At 38.1% G+C, this 21,017-nt stretch overlaps 3 protein-coding genes across 4 annotated transcripts; 2 read left to right on the top strand and 1 right to left on the bottom strand.

Annotated features, from left to right (window-relative positions):
- Positions 1-2,633: 2,633 nt before the first annotated feature.
- On the top strand, positions 2,634-3,909 carry LOC137730108 (peroxidase 7-like). The gene is made up of 2 exons (XM_068469173.1): positions 2,634-2,918; positions 3,154-3,909. The coding sequence occupies exons 1-2, from the start codon at positions 2,634-2,636 to the stop codon at positions 3,907-3,909; spliced, it is 1,041 nt and encodes a 346-aa protein (XP_068325274.1).
- A 991-nt stretch (positions 3,910-4,900) lies between these two features.
- Positions 4,901-7,554, top strand: LOC137727804 (metacaspase-4-like). The gene is made up of 2 exons (XM_068466629.1): positions 4,901-5,478; positions 6,437-7,554. Exons 1-2 carry the CDS (start codon positions 5,133-5,135, stop codon positions 7,336-7,338), a joined length of 1,248 nt encoding a protein of 415 aa, XP_068322730.1. The 5' UTR covers positions 4,901-5,132; the 3' UTR covers positions 7,339-7,554.
- Positions 7,555-7,657: 103 nt separating this feature from the next.
- Positions 7,658-20,974, bottom strand: LOC137727803 (protein FORGETTER 1-like). 2 transcript variants are annotated; one of them, XM_068466626.1, is made up of 32 exons: positions 20,367-20,974; positions 19,142-19,207; positions 18,788-18,961; positions 18,577-18,707; positions 17,936-18,012; positions 16,989-17,170; positions 16,784-16,861; positions 16,322-16,454; positions 16,155-16,215; positions 15,513-15,594; positions 15,260-15,388; positions 14,995-15,138; positions 14,817-14,916; positions 14,608-14,739; positions 14,189-14,259; positions 13,949-14,121; positions 13,730-13,823; positions 12,254-12,351; positions 12,043-12,178; positions 11,810-11,916; positions 11,177-11,272; positions 10,961-11,048; positions 10,751-10,862; positions 10,431-10,542; positions 10,220-10,343; positions 10,071-10,148; positions 9,863-9,981; positions 9,359-9,412; positions 9,168-9,270; positions 8,651-8,779; positions 8,315-8,426; positions 7,658-8,085 (listed from the first exon to the last, which is right to left on the bottom strand). In XM_068466626.1, exons 1-32 carry the CDS (start codon positions 20,802-20,804, stop codon positions 8,054-8,056), a joined length of 3,765 nt encoding a protein of 1,254 aa, XP_068322727.1. In that variant the 5' UTR covers positions 20,805-20,974; the 3' UTR covers positions 7,658-8,053. The 2 variants fall into 2 exon arrangements, with proteins under 2 accessions (XP_068322727.1, XP_068322728.1); XM_068466627.1 differs by having other exon boundaries at positions 14,608-14,733.
- Between the last annotated feature and the right edge of the window lie 43 nt (positions 20,975-21,017).

Genomic DNA, 21,017 nt, shown 5'->3' with positions numbered 1-21,017 from the left:
TTTATAAAACTTAGTCTACAAATTTCGTTTCCCTAGCATTACTCAAACATAATTGATCTGATTTTGCTTATTTCTTTGGTGGTTGTAATTTTTGTTTAAATGATTCATTTGTATGGTGTGAATTTGTGTTCCTCGTTATGTTAATTAATAATACTTTGTAAAAACCTGTTGATTTCAGGTTTGAGTGCAGATTTAATATTAAAGGTGTGACCTTTGCAACATTATGATTTTAATTCTAGAGTGAGTCTGATGTCAACCTCAATTAAGCAATCCGACAAAAGTAAGACTAAATTGGATTAATAGTTCTCATGGTGATAGAATAATCAGATAATAAAAATAAGATTTAAACCTTCGTGATCAAGTCCGTTATAATAAGCTCAAAATTAACATTTCGATCCAATTCTCCGTTAATTAACATTCTCACCCCACCCCAAAGCCCAGCCCCCCCGCCCCCCTCTTTTTTTTTTTTTCTCTTTCCAGATAGCTGTTAGCTGTTAGCAGTATGTAACACGACCCACTACGAAATATAAAAATTTGAAATGGGCCCTAGATAGTAGAACACCACGAAAACTTAAGAATATTGATCAGTTTATACTGTTAAGCATGATTGAATTAGCGTAATCCAGACAATAACTTGTTATCAGATTCTCACAGCAAGCTCCTAAAATTTCATCAAACTAACTTGACAAAGTAGAACCTACCATTTTTTGCTGAACCTGAACCCATCTGTCCATACTTATTCCAGCCAAAGGCGAAAGAATGTCCATCCTAAGTAGCGAATACAGTGTGATTCCTCCCGGATGAAGATCTAACAACTTTGTACCTGCAGCACAAATTTTTTAAAAATTGAAGAGTTCTTCAAACACAACCCACTACGCAATTCAAATGGATCAGCAAGCATCAAAGATTCAAAGTTCCAATTCCATAAATCAGGTGATTTCCATCAAGAAAACAAATTGTTCAACATTAAACAAGCAAACATAGTTTGAAAGTTCCGATGCTACAGTTGGAGGATTTAAACTCTCCGTTAACATTTTCATATCTCTTTCGGTTATGAAGGTTGAATGGATTAACGGATTATTAGCAGAAAATTAATTTTGGATTTCAAACATAATGGATTCCACCACGAGAATTTAAATCTAGCTTTTTGTACGGGACCATCACTACTAGGGACATTTAATCCAATTTGGAAAAAAAAAAAAAAAAAATCTAATTGTCTAAGCCAAAAATATATAATGTATGGTAACTCTTAGCATAATGTATCAGCATTTCAACATATATATAAATTTGGCAATGTATAGTCTCTTGGCACTAGCTAGCTAGCTGGAGATTTTGGCAATTTCTTAGTTACATGTAGTGAAAATTTGTGAATGGCTCTCTATGTTTCACTCAAAGAAGTAGCATGCAGAGAGGAACTTACTTAGGTCCTGCTGCTGAAGCTTGGAAAATATAGGAAACTAACATTTTTGTTAACACATTAAAGATTTTTGGCCACTGTTCAAGATTTTGAAACATAGTCTTAAGTAGTTTATGAGCACTCTCGACATGCCTCGAGCAATGCCTAAACCCCGCCTATGAGCACTCTCGACACGCTTCGAGCAATGCTCAAGCCCCTCTAGAGATGTTTTGAGTAGTTAATTCTAAAATTAGAAGGAAAAAAATAGGCTGCCTTCGAGGCCCATTTAATACGATTAAGAATTAGATACTTCCAGAAGTGTCCCATAATTGAAACCCCAATCCTAAAATATCCCCTTTGTCAAAAAAATAAAAAAATAAAAAAATAAAAAAATAAAAAAATGGAAAAACTAAGCTTCATTACTTTCTCTTTCTTTTAGAAATAAGGAAAAGTTCTAAATGACAATATGCAACTTGCTAGAATGTTTAACCGGATAAAAGGGATTTATGCGTTTTGGACTAATATTAAAATGCTTGATTACTTCAACACACTTGATTACTCAATTCTCCAATTGTTTTAGAGGAGAAATTTTTCATTATGACAGGAACATATGTGGTACATCACGTGTTTTTATATAAATGATGAAAAATTATATTTTTTAAGTTTTTAACACACATATTCTGTTATTTATATAGTGACACGTAGTGTACCACCCTGTGTTCCGGTTACATTGAAAAATCTCTCGTTTTAGAGGTTGAGAAACTTTGAATAATGGATGGTTTGTCAAAGTCCGAATAAATATATACAAGTTAACCAAAAAAATAATAATTAAATAAATACAAATGTTAAAGACGTGGGAATCTTAAAGAGCTAATATATATTAATTAATTTGGGATCCAGGTGTAGTTTGTGTTGGAGCTCTCGGTATCCCTGCTGGGGTGGGTTTTTCTCCGCTGGGACCTTCTCCTAGTGGGGTGGGTTGGTCTCAGCTGATGACCCGAATTATAAACAGTATCAATCTGTACACAAAATTTTAAAAAATTAGACTTCCAAAAGCTACATGTTTGCATGTTACTATTTTGTGTGCGTTAAGACGCAATAGTGCTTCTCACGTATTTACAAAACCCCACGAACATGTCAACTCAGTTTTTAGAGTTGTATATAAAGTCAAGGCTGATTTAGGTTAATGTTAAGCACACACAATAATACCAAATACCAAAAACAAGTTTTCATAAACATGAAGTTGTGCAGTTCTAGATTGTCTGTTGTTCTTGTTCTGTTGGAGCTGTTCATGATCAATGTTGTATCATCGACTAAGTTACCTATAACGGCAGCTCTCAACGTAAAAAAGCCTCGGGCCAAATATGTTCGCGCTGAGGATCTTCTGTCATTCGATCATTATGTTAAAACATGTCCACAAGCTGAGGGAATCATTCAAAAAAAAGTCGGAGATTGGATTCAGAAGGATTTCACTTTGGCTGCTAGCATCATTCGCTTACACTTCCATGACTGTATTGTGAGAGTAAGCATTCGTTCGCATTGACTTTACTTTTCTTTTTTGTTACTTGCATTAGAAGGAATTGAACCCTTAACCGATCCTATTAACCGTTAAATTTTCGTACAATGTAAAATGTCACTTACCATATACAAAAGTACAAGATCTAGACGAAATTCTAACAGTTAATGTATAGAAGAAAGGCTTAGAGAATATAGTAAATGACATGTATTATATGATTGTAATGAACATTGCACTGCAGGGATGCGATGCATCAATTCTCCTTAACCATCAAGCGAGCGAGAGGAGGGCTTTTGGCAGCAGGACACTAAGAGGTTTTGAAGTAATTGATGACATCAAAGCGGAGCTTGAGAGGCAGTGTCCTAAAACCGTCTCATGTGCTGACATTCTCACTGCCGCAACCAGAGATGCCACAATCATAGCTGGTGGTCCATTTTGGGAAGTCCCCTTCGGACGCAAAGATGGTAAAATTTCAATCCTCAAGGAAGCTGACATTGTTCCTCAGGGACACGAGAACATCACTCAATTGATCAATTTTTTCCAATCACGCGGCTTGAACATGCTTGATTTGGTCACACTCTCCGGGGCACACACCATGGGCAGAAGTTCTTGCTACGCCTTCAAGCACAGGCTCTCAAATTTCAATGGAACGAGAAAGCCTGACCCTTCACTTAACTCTATGTACTTGAATAACTTCTTGAAGAAGAAATGCAAAAATGACTTGGACTTGGTTTATCTCGACGCCATAACTCCAAAGACATTCGATCCAATGTACTACTCGAATCTCAACAAGAAGTTGGGATTGTTGTCAACTGATCAGCTGCTCAAGTCGGACAAGAGAACCGGTCCTTTTGTTGCTGCATTGGCGTCTCAGCCGTCACTTTTCGAAAGCCAGTTTTCTGTGTCAATGGTGAAGCTTGGAAATGTGCAAGTTCTCACAAGACCTAATGAAGGTGAAATCCGAGTGAACTGCAATTTTGTCAATGCTAAAAAATGATGTCGAGGACATGATTATGTTTTTTCCCCCTATTTTTTCTAGTCTTTGTGTTGTGCGTTTGGTTTTTTGTTTGTCACCCAGTCATAATGGGCAGGACGCCCTTTGTTTTTGTAACGTAAATTCTCTCTGCGCGACCTTACATCTTATCATTTTTCAAGATTATTGATATGGAGCTTAGGGCAATACCCAATTCAGGGTGTTATGGTTACTATTAAACTACATGTCTTTTTTTTTCTAATCACGCAGCTATTGCTTGTTTTAAGTCCAAATAGCATTTGGGTTCACTTTTATCTTCCGCATAACAAAATATTAGCCAATTTATGAAAAATTTCCGGTTTTCCCCTCAGATATTGACGATGGAGCGAGTGCACGAACACACGACATCAAGTGTATGATAATGTTTTAAACCACTTAGCAAAAAGATACTTGAAGTAAAAAAATACCATAACATAGGATGGTTATGTTGTTGTACGAGGAAGTAGTCTAATTACTTATACATACATGCAAAGTCCCTTTTTTTCTCGATGTGAGATTGATATTCTCAAGTTCTCAACACGGTCCCTCACGTGCGGCTAATTTTCAAGCCTAGCAAGTAGATAATACAAATCCGGTGAAGTGGAGCACGTGTGGCCATTGTATTTTACACATAGGACAACCTGCTCTGATACTATAAAGAAAGTTGAGGTTCTACCATAAAACCAATTAGCAACATGAAGAACAACCCAATTACTTATAAGCACATACAACGTCACTTTTTTCAATGTAAAATTAATACCACTCAACAAATGATACTATAAATTTGATAATGTTTTGTGGGGAAGTTGAGAAAATACTACAAATATTTTCAAGATAACTCTAAATTTAACTTGTGCCAATATTAAAAGATAGATAGCCATTGGCACAATATATTTGCTAATATGGCAAAATATATCATGCAGCAATTGGTATGCAATTAAAAGCCTCCAAGTCCTTATCCTGTTCTTCTTTGCCGGCACCAACCCAAACCAAAACCCATTTAAAAAACTAATTCAACTTGTATATTAATCAAACAAAAGGATTTGTATATTAAAATATTATTGTAATTCCGAAATAAATAAATAAATAAAACTCTAATTTTAAGGTAATAATAAACAGAGGATCATCACAATGCAATTCTCCTTCTAAAACAAAAAAAAAAAAACAAAAACAAAAAACAGAGTGAGAGTGATCGGAAATCTTCAGAAATGGTGAAGAAGGCAGTGCTGATAGGATGCAACTACCAAGGAACGAAGGCGGAGCTCAAAGGCTGCATAAACGACGTCAGGCGAATGCACAGATGCCTCGTCGACCGCTACGGCTTCTCCGAGGACGACATCCAAGTTCTGATCGACACCGACGACTCCTACACTCAGCCCACCGGAAAAAACATCCGTCGGGCCATCACCAACCTCATCCGATCCGCCGATCCCCGCGACGTCCTGTTTGTTCACTACAGTGGCCACGGGACCCGCCTTCCCGCCGAGACGGGGGATGATGATGATACGGGATATGACGAGTGCATCGTCCCCACTGACATGAACCTCATCACTGGTTTGACTCGTTCATTTCTTTTCTAAATTCTTTTCCGTCTCAGTTTTGATTTTTGAGTTTTACTTGAACCGATTATTGTTTTGATTTGCATCTGTTTTTTTTATAATTCCAATGGATGAACTTATCAAAATCAAGATGGACGACATATCGATCAAACGTGGATGAACAAATCGGTCAAATATTAACCAACGTATCAATCAAACATTGATGACATGTCTATCAAATATTGACGTCATATCCATCAAATACTAAAAACTGATCATTTCAGCAATCAAGATTTGTAAATTGATCGTTTCAGCCAATTTTCTGTTTTTTTTGTAGTCTCTGGTGAACAAAACTGGTGGATTATGGATAGAATTTGATCATATTTCAGAAAAATTAAGATCTGCTTGATGATCCAAAATTTTTGGATGAGTTAATCCGTTTGGTTGTGATTCTTAATATAATGTGTTTGGGTTCTTGATCTGCTTTTCTGCCCTCTCTTTTTTTTTTGGGTAAAGTCTGCTTTTCTGCTTTTCTGCTTTTACATTGTGTTAAAGTATAAGATTAAGTCATTTCTATCTACTGTTCTTTCTAATACAAACTCAGAATGCTTGTAAAAAATATAAGCATAATGCCAACGAAGGTTGGTTCAGTTGGTACGGGCGTGGTTGAGGTTAACCCCCAATCTAAGTTTGATTCACGCTGCCAGCAGTTCTCATTGGTGCACAATTTGTAAATTCCTTCGTAAATGTATACCCGTGACAACTGCCAGTTAAGTGTCACACGTAAATACCTTTGACTTGAGATTGTGGGTATGCCTTGGTATTGGTGGCGAGAGTAGCCAATCTCTTCCTAAACTTTTTGTTACCAAAAAAAAAAGTTTTAATCTGAATTTGGTCATATATGAACATGAATCTGATTGCTTTGTTTGGTATGGGGCCGGTATAACAATTGTTTTAGATGGTACTTGTAACAGATGATGACTTCAGGGAGTTTGTAGACCAGCTGCCAGCAGGTTGCCGGTTGACAATTGTATCAGATTCGTGCCACAGCGGGGGCCTCATTGATGAAGCGAAAGAGCAGATAGGAGAGAGCACCAAGGGGCGAGGGCTCGAGTCCAGCTCCGGTGGTGGCGGATTCAAGAATTTTCTGAAGGACAGGGCAGAAGATGCACTGCAATCTCGTGGGATTCACATCCCATCTGCATTGCGCCACGGTCGACATAATGATGAAGAAGAGAAGACAGAAGACAGAGAGATCGAAACTGAAGACGGGGTCAGGGTCCGTGTCAAAGGCCGGTCTCTACCACTCTCAACTCTCATAGAGATACTCAAGCAGAAAACAGGCAAGGATGACATTGACGTTGGGAAGCTGAGGCCAACACTTTTCGATGTTTTCGGAGAGGATGCCAGCCCTAAGGTGAAGAAGTTCATGAAGGTGATCATGAGCAAACTCCAAAACCACGAGGGCGGAGGCAGCGGGTTATTGGGGAAGATTGGAAGCTTGGCTCAAGGGTTTCTTGAACTAAAGCTTCAAGAAAACGACGAGTACGCAAAGCCTGCTCTAGAGACAGAAGTAGGCAGCAAGCAAGAGGTTTATGCCGGAGCAAATCATCGCGCCATTCCTGATGGCGGGATTCTCATTAGCGGTTGCCAGACGGACCAAACGTCCGCGGATGCCACTCCTCCCGGAAATGCAGCTGAAAGCTATGGCGCTCTTAGTAATGCAATTCAGAAGATACTCTCAGAGCAAGACGGAGCCGTTTCGAACCAAGAGCTTGTTCTCAAGGCGAGGCAGGCTCTTAAGAGACAGGGTTTCACTCAGCGACCTGGCCTCTATTGCCATGACCATCACGTCGCTGCTCCCTTCGTGTGCTGATCCGAGAGTTTATAAATATTTATATGTACTGTGATAAATAATTTCAGTGAGGCACTTTATGCTCTTCTTTCGGAAAAGACTTTGCATAAAATTGATTCACCGCTATATGACCTCTTAGTTGAATAATGCATTGCATTGTTAGATTGAGACGTTACGGCTTTAATATTTTCGCTGGTTTTATCGGATTTTCGATTTTGTCCATTTGAATTTTAATGATTTTGTTTTGTTCTTTTTCATCTAATAAATATCTTAATGTCTTTGAACGTAAAGGATTTTTTTTTTTTTTTTGGGTACAATTTCATTCACAAAATGTATGATGTTGAACAAAAAGGGGAATTTTCTATTTCCTCTACCATTTGAATTAACTGTATGATAGTGATACAAATTGATTGCGGCAAAACTAATGACCAAGAGAGCCTACTAAATCTAACCTCCAATGCCGTAAAACGTCGTCGGTGATCTACAAAATAAATAGGGCAAAAAAAAAAAAAAAAAAAAAAGCAGACCAGCAATGGAGGTCGAGAAACAAATAAAATCAAAATCAATGACTGCACGGGGTCATTACGATGTGCAGAAAAATCATCTTCGCTTTTTCTATTTCTTGGGTATTTGGCTTCTGCCTTCGTTCTGGAACTATTCATGTGCTTCCAAGATTATCACGGCGTAGAGTAGCATAGCAACTTGGCAAAATTTACAACCAGACTACTGCGTCATCTCAGTCGTCAATTTCTTGAACCCATGCAAAATCTGAAACATAATCAGAGCATCCTCAGTCAAGTAAACTTCGAAAGGGAATAAACGAGTTCATGAATTTCATATCCTCAGCCATTTATGAGTTTCACTTGCATAAGAACTAGGCTAAGTTAGCTAGGCGCCTCAAGAAGTTATCTTAAGTAAATGCTCATCGTTAAAAGAGTTTGAATTGGAGGGCGCTAAGCAGAGGAAAAATGAAAATTAACAAGAGAAATGGAGAGACCTTGAAGTACGGATTCCACTGCTGCATTTGGTACAGAGAGACCAACGATTCTGCGGTTATCTGTCGTGGTTTCTATACGCACAACACGTAGTCGCTTGTGGCTTTGCCGTTGCTGGAGAAATTGTCACACGAGTTATCAGTAGTTAGAAATGCATATTTGCACTTTTACTAAATATAAATTATTCAGGAACAATTAAGTGCAAACACTGGCACTTGGTAAGAGAGCATTTCAAGGTTGTCCACAAATCACAATGAAGAAAAGGCAGTCTGTAATTTGTTAAATTTACGTCGCTGAGATCACCGGGGCACATTAACTAGCAGATGAAAACAAGTTACCTGCTTAGAAAGAGCCTTCTCAATAGTGCCCCAGACGGGAAGAATTAGGCCACCTAATACATTTACTTCCTGCAGTCTTCTGCCAACAGTACAGAAGTTGCCAAGCTTACAATTGCGTCCATGCATGCACTGCAAGTAATGGTGAAGTCACAAGATTATCACAATCAGCAAATGAGATGTATAAACACCTAAGGAATTTTCAACTAGTCGGTTGAGTTGCTGTTTGACACGGAAACAATATCCAAGTCTTCAAGAAAGAAAGAATGAGCCAGACATGCGGTGCATGGTTAATCAAAGGTCAAAATGGCCATGAAGGTAAACAAATAATACACGATGCCTTGATAAATGAGTGCCTTTTTTTCCATTTTGATTGAATAAATAGTCGATTTGAATACATAAGAAATACAGATTTTCAGCATCACATTATACATAATAGCAACAAAGTCATTTAATAACAGTAAAGCAACTATTTGCACCAAAAATAATGCAGCAATTTTGAAAGTTTATCAATATCTACCTGTTTGTACGAAACTTCATATTCATCTTCCCAGCCACGACGAGCCTTCTCTAATGTTGATGTTTTTCTGTATTTGCTTTTTAGCTCTGACAGAGGCATTTCTCTGGATAGGGGAAAAGCAGTAGGTGAAAGTGAAATATATTTATTTTAGAACAAAGATGAATGAAGCACATAAAGCATAAATTTGGTACCTTACTGACTCTCCCACCGCAGGACGGACTATCTTGTACAATCCGGAAGTAGAACTGAAACATATTTAGGGTAAAACAATGAAACCAGAAAATGAAGTAGAAAGAAACACGAATTGAAGCACAAGAACTATGAAGGGAAAGTACATATAATAATGCTGAAGAAAAACTCAGAAGAAAATTAATATTAATAATAAATTAATAACAGAAAGAACGAGGATCCTCTCCGGATCCTCAAATCGTGTCCATTTATCGTACATCCTGCAGCCAGTTTTCGTCAAGTACTGTTTATGTTTAATTTTAAATAAAAAATATTTAAAATAATTTCTGACCGCATGATGTACGATGAACGAACATGATTGGAGGATCCCCAGGATCCTCACAAAGAGGATCTGGAGAGGATCCTCATTCTAATAGAACATATACAACTTCACTTGAGCAAAAATCGGCAGAACAATACACGTTTCAAACCAAAAAAATATGCATAACAAACTTCAGATGCAGTACCTCTCAAAGGCTAATATGACATGACGTCTTCCCAACCATTCCCTCCTAGATTCATAGAACCCATCATTGGCAGAACCAAGTCCATCCTTTTGTTTCTCTTCAAGCATGGCACTCGCAGACTACGAAAGATAAAAATAATTTAGTATGTGAATTGGCATAGACATAGTAATAAGCCAACACTCAACTAGTCACTTGGAAAAAAAAGTACCTCCCACGTGACCCCACGATCCAGGGTAAATGTAAAAAGCACTGTCGAAGCCCCAGACATTTGATCTACATAAACAGTCTGCAACAAATTGGAAGTCAATATAAATATAAAATGTAAATCAAACAAGCGACAATTAAGCAATGCTTGACCTTTGGAGTTCCTTGTAGCTCTATAACATTAGCTTTCATATCAACAATCCCAGAGTCCAGATTCCCTTCAATGCGTGCATTATGGACAATATGATCCAAAATGCTAACAAAACACTCAAACAGCCTGTGTATTATAATGATATCAGCTTATGAAACCCAACTTTAACTACTATAAGTAAACTATATTTTAATTGACATGTCAATCACAGACCTATTCTGTGTATCAGGCGGTACTCCTAAAATCCGATTGAGGAAACGTCCAACATCATGCATATCTGATTCAATTATACGGCCAACGAGCCTGCCATGATCTCTCCCATGAGCTACATTATATATAAGAAGAATAAGTCACCACCAAGAAAATAAAATATAGTTAAAAGCAAATTCTCTGTGACATTCTATTATGGAAAATAAAAATTTTAAATCAATTAACCGTACTAACACTACATAATTTAGAACATGTAAGGAATAAAATGGAGCCATTAAATATTCTATCCAGCATAGTACGGCACAATAGTTCAAAACTATTACCATCCCTAACTATTCCTACAAGAACAAGAGCAGCTTTAGCCTTCTCAACAAAATCTTGGATTGTTTCCGGTTTTTCTGAAGAACATCCTAGCGGCACAACAGGCAGAGAATCCTGAAAATTGACTTCTAGTTATTTTTCATCACAATTTAATTTTTACTTGTATTCATACATTATGGAGAGATTATTTTTCAGAAGAAGTTCATACAAACCTGCTCCATGATTCCTCTATACATCAACATCAAGGCCTTCTTTCCATAAGCACTATCGTAGTTATAGGCACTCAATGATAGCCCTGCCCTGCATTACATCAAACCAAATAATGAGACAAGCAAATCACTCACGGAATGGAGAATAAAATTACAATACACGTTCTTATACCACAATAATAACAACTACCAAATCTACATAGATGAAATTCAAGTAACCTGCGGTCACCCTGTGTTAGTGCTCCAAGAGATTCTAATCTCTTTGCTACGATGGATGCAAATCGACGCTCTCCACCAAGGTTAGTAAAGATAAGCCTGCAAAAGAAATAAAGGATGAAACCAGTTCATCAACTGGAAAAAACAACTAACCATGCATGATTCTCATATCTGTAATAGCGTGCATTTAATAACTAATTAGTAATCACACTGATCAGAAAACGACAAACAAATAAATAGAAAATTTTCTTATGTAATCTCAATTTTATTGAGTATGAGACAAAACTCATTTGGTTGTAAAGCCGGCCCTTTAGTTGGATTGACCAAAGATTCAACCAAAACCTATCATATGTCAGATAGGAGATCCTGTAATTAAGGATATTTGGTTTCACTAAAAAACTAATAAAGGATATCAGGATCTGATTCCTTCAACTAGTCACTCTGATACATCAACATGTACTGGCACAGTGGACAAGCCCTTGCTTCTAACAGTAAAAGGTAGCTAGGTCACAACTTTTCTAGAAGTCATTTCCAAATTAAAGGTCAAGAGAAAACTAGTCAACACTAATTTAGCAACCAGCATAACACTGGTGAGCCAAATAAAAGAAACAATTTTTACATGTAGTGTCTATCTACCTGTATTCAGGAGCAGAGGCTTGATTTGACCGATGAGTTCTTCCAAACTGTTGAATCGCTCGATCAGCACTCCAAGGGAGTTCCAGAGTAAGATGTACCCTTCGTCTCTGTTGTTAAATTTTAGAATGCTTGTAATTAGATGAGGGAGAGGTGATGAAAAGATACTATCCAGTTTCACTCTGCTGTAAGCCAGCAACTGTTGAGAAGATAAGTTCTAGGAAATATAGGCATACCTGATTTGTAGCTCTTCTATCTGCCTGCAAAGACACGCCAGCAGATCCAGCTTCAGAAATGATGGCAACCAACTTCTTGCCATCCATGAAAAGCTGCTTCTCATGCATGTTAACCATCTCCATGGAAATTTCCTTCCTAAACCGAAATACAGTTTAGCCAATTTAAAAATGACTTCAAATAAGTAAGAGTGAAAAAAATACCATAACTCACGTGTTCCGTGCCTGATAGGTAACGCCTTTTCCACCAGATGCCCTCACAAGCATACCTCGCCTTCCAGTCATTTCTGCTACTTTATCAGGGCCTCCAAGCTGACACCCACCCCAAGAGAAATAAGAAAAAAAATTCTGCTCAGTAAACAGATAAAGTTGAGGTATTCTGTAGAGTGTTGTAGAATATGAACATTAGTTTAGAATCTGGAATGAAGCAGACAGTCTTGGCAAAGTGACTCTTAGATGGGATCATGTTAGAGCTCTGTAAACGGAACAAGACTGATTGTCAAGTATAGACTGAAAATGGAAATAAACAAGCTACCTTCGATCAATGGCCTCTTTTGCCTACCATCTTTTTTTTATGGTAGGACCCTTTAACCACCTATTTGAAGTCTTTGAATTAAGAGTTACATGCATATACATTGTCATGCCTGCTCATGCTGGCCAGAATGTTATCATATCAAGTGTAAGATACCTACATAGTATTGTTATAAACAATTAAATATGCAGAATGGAAATTAGCATTTCCTTTGAATCAGTTTGACACAAGCAACCCAGTTTGAATAACAGGACCAGTACTTACAAAAAGAATGGTATAAATCAGTGTGAACAAAACCAAACAGGTAAATCCAATCAGGGGTTCTCTATTATGGAGCAAGCTTAATGACCCATAAGCACCATTAGTAAAGGAAACATACAAGCCCTTGAGATTAAAACGGATACATTTATTATTTTTTCATTATGATGCTTATGAAGAGTATGCTTAATCCAGTAGGACTTTGAATGAGCTCAAGGATATTGTTTCACCTATCTATTTCCTAACGTGGTCAACCATTGAGGATTTCTTAAAAAGCAGGATCCAATTTTTGAGCCTTAAAAAGACTCGGAGGTTAGAAAAAATAAACCTATCACAAGTAGAGAACTGGATTTAATTCTGAGTACCCTCTCCATTATGCCTACATAACTTATGTCACTGTTATGAAGACTGAAGAATAAGATACTCTTCATGCCTCAGTTGACAGAATCATTAAGAAATCTGTCCTGGAAAAGATAGCTCATTTCTTTGATATCCTTTATGATGTCAATGTCTAGGCAACATTATGCCACAGACATACACCATAGATATACAATAAAAGATGGCTGTTTTACTCTACATAAATTTATGACCAAAACCTTCCCTTCCATAAGTATGGTCAAACTTATGGAAAAGACTTGTTTAGTTTGGACTTTGGACCTAACTCTTAAGGATTTCAGAATCTAACACTTCTACAAAATGAAGATAGAATTAGACTACAACATGGCATAACAGTCTACAATATCTAACAAATTATAGGCAAGGCTGTTCCAGTTAGATTTTAGGGAAAAAGAGAACAAGCATGGAGGCTCTACGAAGGTGGATGCAATTTAACAATGAACATGTGATTTAGTATTTTCAAAATTACATGAGACAGAGGGAGAGAAAGAACATCACCACTACCTGATCAATGATATCATCCAAAGGATTGTTTGGAAGATCCAAAGAACGAACTATCTCCAATATGTTTAACTTACGAGCCAAAGCTTCTTCATACCTGAAAGGTTATGAAAATGTCATTGATGTGGTTATAAAGTTATAAATAAGACATCAACATGTCATGAAAAATTAAGTTATTACATATGAAACTCTTGTGGAGAAAAAGAATCAAATTAAACTAACCTCTTCGTAAGAACAGCTACATACTCTTGTCTTCTTTTCAAAAATTCATCTGTTTTTTCCTTGCATGAATGGCATGACCAGTCTACTGATACTTCATCTGTCACAGGTGGGATAAGACATGCAGCATGGACCAGTTGCCCACAACAGGAACAATGAAGCAGTTTCTTTCTTTCCTGCAGCATCTCATGGATAAGTAACATATTGCAAGAACAACCATCTTAACATGCCAAATGGAATTACCTCCTCAGATTGGCAAATTTCACAAATTTGAAACTCATCGTCAGATTCAGTAGATTCCTGAGCAGAATCAGCTGCATTAATCAAAGAAAGCTTGGGAATAAGGAAAGGTACTGAGTAGTTGCATCATTTTTCAACTACATAAAATACAATCCGCTATAATTGATGTGCCCTAAAAGGAAAAGATTCTAAATAAAAACATATGAACAGTTAAGCTGAATGCTTCAGTAGGTGCACTCTGCATACTGGCTAAAAGTGATGCATCAATAAGAACCATAGAAGTATTTCCTTCAAGGTGACAATGAGAATCCAAACAAAACATGCTTGCAAACTTATTCTGAAGTACAGCAAGATACCAAAGACAACTAATATTAAGGGCCCAAATTCAAGCATTAGAGAGAAGCCAATTTCTAGGAACTCACTTTCAGATTCTTCATCACTTTCATCATCACTTGCAGGTTTCCATTTTGCAACTTTCCTCACTCTCCCTTTCATTGAAACACCAGGAGTTGCTGAGTGCCTCTTCCGCTGCAGCTCCTTCACACTATCTTCTCCTAGTATAACTCTAGAAAGTAAATTGGTAGTTACATTAAAATAAATGATTGCAAACAATAGTAAATCGCATGTATACCTTCGAGAGGTTCAGGCTTTTCAGGCAAGGGATAATTTTCCTCAACAAATTTCAGTAAAAGTTCTCGAGGTCCGGAAATAAAATCATCAAGTTCAAGACCCTGCTTAAGCAAGGAACAAAAAACTAAATAATGCACAAATCAAAAGCCAAGTACAACAAAAATAACCAATTCGCTCACATATTTGGTCACAGCTTCCTCAGTTCGCGCCTCTCCAGTACTCTGAAGGCCAATAACCACACACTTGCCATCCATCAATGCTTGTTTAGCTAGTCTTACTGCAGCCGGCACCTTAGCTGACATGCAAATGTGTCTAAAGAAACGCTGCAAGATATGCACAAAAGCATAATAAAAAAGTTATTAAAAAAAAACTGAAAGCATATTGTGAAAAGTTTAGAAAAATCTAATTTTAAAACAACAAACATCCAGGAACCTAGACTAATACCTGATGGCTGGCCCAATATAATCGCCACACTTGACTAGAAACAGGCTTTTCATTAGCAAGAAATTCAGATGCAGTAAGTATATCCTGTCGCAGTTCTGTCCAAAATTCTGCTGCTTTTCCGTACATGTCCTAAGAAGACAACAAAGTAACATAAAAGAATAATAAACTGTGCTTATAATTTAAATTTCAAGTAATCAGAGAGAAAACTTTCCCCCTCAACATCAGAGCCACATATAAGACATGTATTGTATACCATCATTTCAGCTTCTAGCGGTGCTTCAACAACTTCAAACTCTGCCCCTTTGTAGCTAAGAGTACGGCATACATACATCCCCCTGAAATATCAAAACACGCATTTTTACATCATAACAATGATGGCATTATGATAAGGGCGTTGAGGACTGGCATTTTGTAGGGCCCATCCATAATGAATTTCAACAATCTAACCGTCTATCTTTCATGTCTTTCCTCAAAAAGATCATGTCTACCAAAAATACTCAAATTCGAACCATATGACCATTGGATTAAATGGCAGTCATTTTAACAGTGTTTTGTAGAACCACATGCGTACATTTTCTTCACTACAAATAAGTGTCTTAATGATTTTGGACTTGTCTAATTTTTTGCAAGGATGATCTATGAATGGTGAATTGACATATAGATGGTTTGGATCGTTGAAAAAAGTTATGGAGTGGGCCCTAATAAAGTGTGTCAAAAAGGTGTGTTCCCCGATCCTGACCCATATACATTCCAGCTGAGATAAACACTACGTGATCTGTATATGATTTAAGAGCTGGAATGTAAGTCACAGAATTGAGTCCCCAATTTAGATCCTTATTACATCGCTTTTGCTCCTAATGTATATTTTACATGTAATTATTCTCAGCGTTGTTACCTTGCTTTCATATCCATGGCAACAAGTTCAAGTGCTCCAACGCCTCCTTTCTCAAGAGCACCTACACACGCTGTGCTGTTAGAAAAAATGTTCTCCTTTCTATAAGAAGTGAGTAAAAGTTTATAAATAAGACAAACAAATGTATGGGTATTCAGTGAAAAACCCACCTAGAAATTCACGGAAATCAGAAAAAGATGTTCCAGGGCCCCAAAGACCAAGGCGTACCATGTAACCCAAATTTCGTGGTTCGGATGCACCAGTTGCTGAACAATAAATAACACGAGCTTCAGGAAGCTTAGCCTGTGACAATACAAAGAAAAACATTATGAGTTAATAACTTAATGCTATTCTGGCCCTTTTACAGCAAAGGTATATTTATTATTGTACAGAGGAACCATAGCTATTGCAGTCAAGCACATAATGTGTCAGAAGGAGTTGTATCAGATTTTACAAAGTAAAATACAAGATGCAGATTCTGCAAACTCAAATATCTTAAATATGCCTATTAAATTACCCAAAATGAAATCATTGATCTAAACTTTGAAAAGTAACTATAAATAAAGAACAGAAGGCTATAGATAAAGAACAGAAGGCAAAATATGTGCTTTCAAAAATCTGATAGGACAAACCTGAATTTCAAGAACTGCTTCACCAGTACGTGTTGGCTGACTTCCAGATTCAGGCACCAGATTTTTGGCCTTGTGGCACTACAATGAAGCCATTGACCTTTAGCATGAAAAGCAGAACATATTGACACCATGGAATATTTCATTCCATCAATTAAACCATATGTTAAAAATCTTCAGAAAACCATTTAAAACAAAAATATACTACCTCATCAAATACGACAAGACCATTAAATCCTGGTCCACACCACTGCACAAGCTGCCCCATACGTGAACGACCTTTCTCAGAGGATGCAATGAGGCTGCTGTATGTCAGAAAAATAACGCCCTCCTTGACGCCAACAGACTTAGAATCAAGTTTGGAATAAGGCAGCTTGTTCAAGGCGTGTACTGCAAACAAGATTATATCTATTGTGATATTGTTCAGAATCATAGTCTCCCATGATGGAAGAAGGCTCAATCCCAATTGGAGATTTTTTTTTAAATTCAAAAAATCAGCAACCTGCAGCTAAACCTAAACAGAGTCCTGATGCCCTACGCTATCTGAAAATTTAACCTGTTTTGAACTGTCTTCCTGTTCTATTTTTGGCACATGTTGTCATCTCATGCCACAACCCTTTACCAAACAATGTAATATAATAAGCACATCCAAACACATGCCAAATCACAGAGTTTTAGAAAAGGTAACGATCCTTCACATTTTGAATAAATGCAATCAAGTATCCTTTTCTAGAATAAGGGAAATCCAGGACTTAAAGCATAGTTTGAGTAGCATTCTATTGAATTACTATCACCACTTACTCACCAGTGACCCACAACTTTGGGCCAAATGCATCTGTACCATTTTTCCCTAGCAGTTCTAAGCTTCTTTCCACTATTAAATCATCCTCACATAATTTTCAAATGTCATTAAGCTTGAATCAAATTATGACACCGCAAAACAAAACCATTAACACAGCAACACACCGTGCAATAACTACATGTACTACACAGATGAGGAAGAAGTTTATATATGCAATTTGACATGAATGATTTTCACAATTTGTCCCGGTATACGAAATTGTACTTCTAAATACACAAATAGAATTAGACCAAGCACATTTAAAAAAGTGTGCGCGCACACACACACAAGAAAACTAGACCGAGCACATTTACCTTCAATGCAAGTTGCACCTACATCGTCTAAGTCTCTTCTCGCATCAAACTTCAAGTCTGAACCAACAGAAACCCACCTGTTTTAGAATCAACGCAGAGAGGAGAAAGCATTAAACAAAGAGTTGAAAAGCATAGTTCCGGTCTTGAAAATATTCAGTATTGCAATTCCAACCAACAAAACAAACGCCAGTTACGAAGTGCTTTTTACCAATATTAACGTAAGGAAAAATACTGAAACTCCCACAAGTGAGATTGTTTGATAAAGAAACCCATGTGTTTGAAATTTTTATCCAGTCACAAGGAGCAAAACGTAGTACAAACAGGCCATGTTTTAATGTGGTACTTCTTTTTTTTCTTTTTTTTGTCACTGAACAGACACTAACTAATATGATATCTTTTTTTCGGACATTGTGCATTTACTTCTGCTGCTAGTGTTTTAACTTCCCACGTGTAATATGTATTAAGAAGACATTTCTATAACTCCAATTGATGGGAGCTTAAAATAAGGCCGCAGAGATTATTTTTTCCATATCATCCTTTTCGATCCCCCGCCGGGGGGGGGGGGGGGTGTGGGGCACTGTTTTATCCTTTTATGCAAACGACTCTTAAAATCTGCCCACAAACTGCAACCAAAAACTTACACTGCTTTCCTCATCCCACAGTGCCAATTCTCCCATATTAACCCTGCTATTGTTCGACCTTTCCCCACACCAGCTCCATCCCCAACGAAGAATCCTGCCCTCTCACCACTTGGAAGATGTTGCAGGTGTCTCTGTCAAGGAAGCAAACAAAACTTTACAATGGAGCAGACAATTTAAAAGTAATAAAGCGTCGCGAGAACAGGACAGCAACCTGACAAGCATAGACCAATGTCTCAATCTGTAAACATGACAAAGCCTTTAAATTTTCCAAATCATCCTTGATTTTCAGATCATAAGTGGGCTCAGGTGGCTGCACAGCAGCCAAGGACGATGTTTCCACAACAGGATCTGGATGAGGAGGGCCAATGGATAGTTTTGGAGGGCGCTACATAAAAGTAATATAAAATGTATCTGTGATGCCGGTTCAAGTGGTTTAAATAAAAGTCAAGACACTGACATTGTCAAAAAGAAAGAAAACTCCAAGATAGAACTTGTAACCATGAGGCCTCAGCAATTATGAACATAAATCACATCGTACTTGTTAATGGCAAACAAAAACACTCACATAGTCTGTAAATGTTTCTCCTGCCATGCCACCTTCATCCTCTTCTCGCTCTACTTCGATGGCGACCTGACATGTTTGATGCAGCCAGGAAAGTATAAGCCTACATGTATCTGATAATATCATTTCAAAAGATAACATTCTATAAGAGTGCTCATTTTTTAACTTCGTAGAATAAACAAAGCCATGACCAGAAACATGAATTTGCTTTGCGGACTTAAGATAGATGCTCCTCACTGAAAGATATTTTCATAAATGGACTCCAAGGAGTGCAGCACCATAATGCTACTTTAGTGATCCCATATAAAACATAATTGGTCCAAAAGATATGCAGCTCTTGGTGATTACAATTAAGCTTTGGTCAGTTCTGAAAATAAGTTATACTTTACTGGAAACAGAAATGGATTTTATATTTGAGTCCCTAGGCTTTGCCAGTTTGAATGATGCACAGTATCTCTGAACTGAAATAAATCTTCTTTAATTTAAGTGACCTGGGGGAAGTTTCACCCCCCCCCCCCCCCCCAACCCCACCCAAAAAGTTTCCCTTTCATGTGGTTAAATTACTTTAAACTCTAATGGAAACCAAATGTGTAGGAAAGGCAGAGGCTTTGAACACATAAGTGGACGGTTAAAAATTGTTAGTGATCAAACAGTCAGTCACACCAAAACCGGAATCAAAGTATTACAAACAAGAACACCATCCCCAAATACAAGTCCCCTAGTTGAAACCTCCAATATATAGGGCTCATTTGGAACTTTTAAATGACTAAAAGCGCTTTTAAAGATAATGTTAAAAGGGTTCCAAAACAACTTGACATGCTTCTTGCAAGAAGCACCAAAAAGCACTTAAGTGTTCTTCCAAGATTCACTTGCACTTTTACTAAGGATTGGTTCCAATAACATTTTCACTAAATGCGCTTTCAGCGTTTTTAAAAGCAATTCCAGACGAGGCCATACTAGCTAGAAACTGAAATATTCATCATAGGAAGTAATGGAACTACACAAAAGTGAAACTTTCTAACATACATTATTCGGAGACTCGGAGTCTCTCGCAAAAAATAATCCACAGTATTCACCCCTAAGTCCTAAGCCTTTTACTTGTTCTAACTACCAAGAAACCATATCTATTAAGGTTTATGTTAACAAAGCAAAATACTTCTAGCACTCATAGTGCACTTGCAATTCATACGTCCACATTCCAGAAAATTCTCAGCAACCAAACAGTTACCTCATTGACCTCCTCGGGTGGAGGAGGCAGGGGCAGACGGGGCGGGAAGAACTGCTGGAGCTTCGAGACATCAACAGCCAGGTCAACTTGGCACTGAGGGCACCGGAACCTCGCGAGGCCATGAGGCACGTTAAGGATGGCCTTGCAATTAGCGCAGGGAAGCTGGATCTTCGAAGGATCAACGCCGTGAGGCGCAACATGGGGCGGCGGGGGTGGCAACGGAGGCGGAGCGCGGGCCTGGGCATAAGCCTGGGCTCGGGTCATCAGCTCGGGCGGCAACATTTGGGGCAATTGGCAGGCGTCGCAGGCGAATTCGGTGACCCCTGCGTCCAAAGTCAGGATCTTGCCGCAGCCGGCGCAGCGAACCTGCACTCCGGCTGGGGTTCCGGCGGTCTGCGATTGCAGTGGGACTGGCGGAGGTTGATGCTGCTGCATCATGGTGGATCAGTATCGCCGCCCCCCTCCTCCTCCCTTTGCTCTCAAACGGCTCAATTGTTTGGGGAATGGTTTGGATTTGATTGAGATAGAGAAGGGGAGAAATAGAGAGGTTAAGGCGCGAAGAGAGGGTTGGGAGTCTTGGGGTTTCCCACTTTTTTTCTGTGTTTGCGTTTTTGCCCCGGTGGACTGTGATTTATGAGATCAGTGTGACGT

Source organism: Pyrus communis, chromosome 3, assembly GCF_963583255.1.
Source record: "Pyrus communis chromosome 3, drPyrComm1.1, whole genome shotgun sequence".
NCBI lineage: Eukaryota > Viridiplantae > Streptophyta > Magnoliopsida > Rosales > Rosaceae > Pyrus > Pyrus communis.
Note: the sequence above shows the minus strand (reverse complement) of the source record. Positions and strands in the feature narration are given on the sequence as shown.

What these genes read in the sequence shown, in the direction of transcription:
- LOC137730108 (XM_068469173.1), top strand. Translation starts at nt 2,634, where the DNA reads ATGAAGTTGTGCAGTTCTAGATTGTCTGTTGTTCTTGTTCTGTTGGAG. An exon ending in TCCATGACTGTATTGTGAGA is followed by an intron (nt 2,919 to 3,153) that starts GTAAGCATTCGT and finishes ATTGCACTGCAG; the next exon opens with GGATGCGATGCATCAATTCT.
- LOC137727803 (XM_068466626.1), bottom strand. Translation starts at nt 20,804, where the DNA reads ATGATGCAGCAGCATCAACCTCCGCCAGTCCCACTGCAATCGCAGACC. An exon ending in AAATTTGCCAATCTGAGGAG is followed by an intron (nt 14,122 to 14,188) that starts GTAATTCCATTT and finishes GAGATGCTGCAG; the next exon opens with GAAAGAAAGAAACTGCTTCA. An exon ending in CTAACACAGGGTGACCGCAG is followed by an intron (nt 11,049 to 11,176) that starts GTTACTTGAATT and finishes GATGTAATGCAG; the next exon opens with GGCAGGGCTATCATTGAGTG.
- LOC137727804 (XM_068466629.1), top strand. Translation starts at nt 5,133, where the DNA reads ATGGTGAAGAAGGCAGTGCTGATAGGATGCAACTACCAAGGAACGAAG. An exon ending in TGACATGAACCTCATCACTG is followed by an intron (nt 5,479 to 6,436) that starts GTTTGACTCGTT and finishes TACTTGTAACAG; the next exon opens with ATGATGACTTCAGGGAGTTT.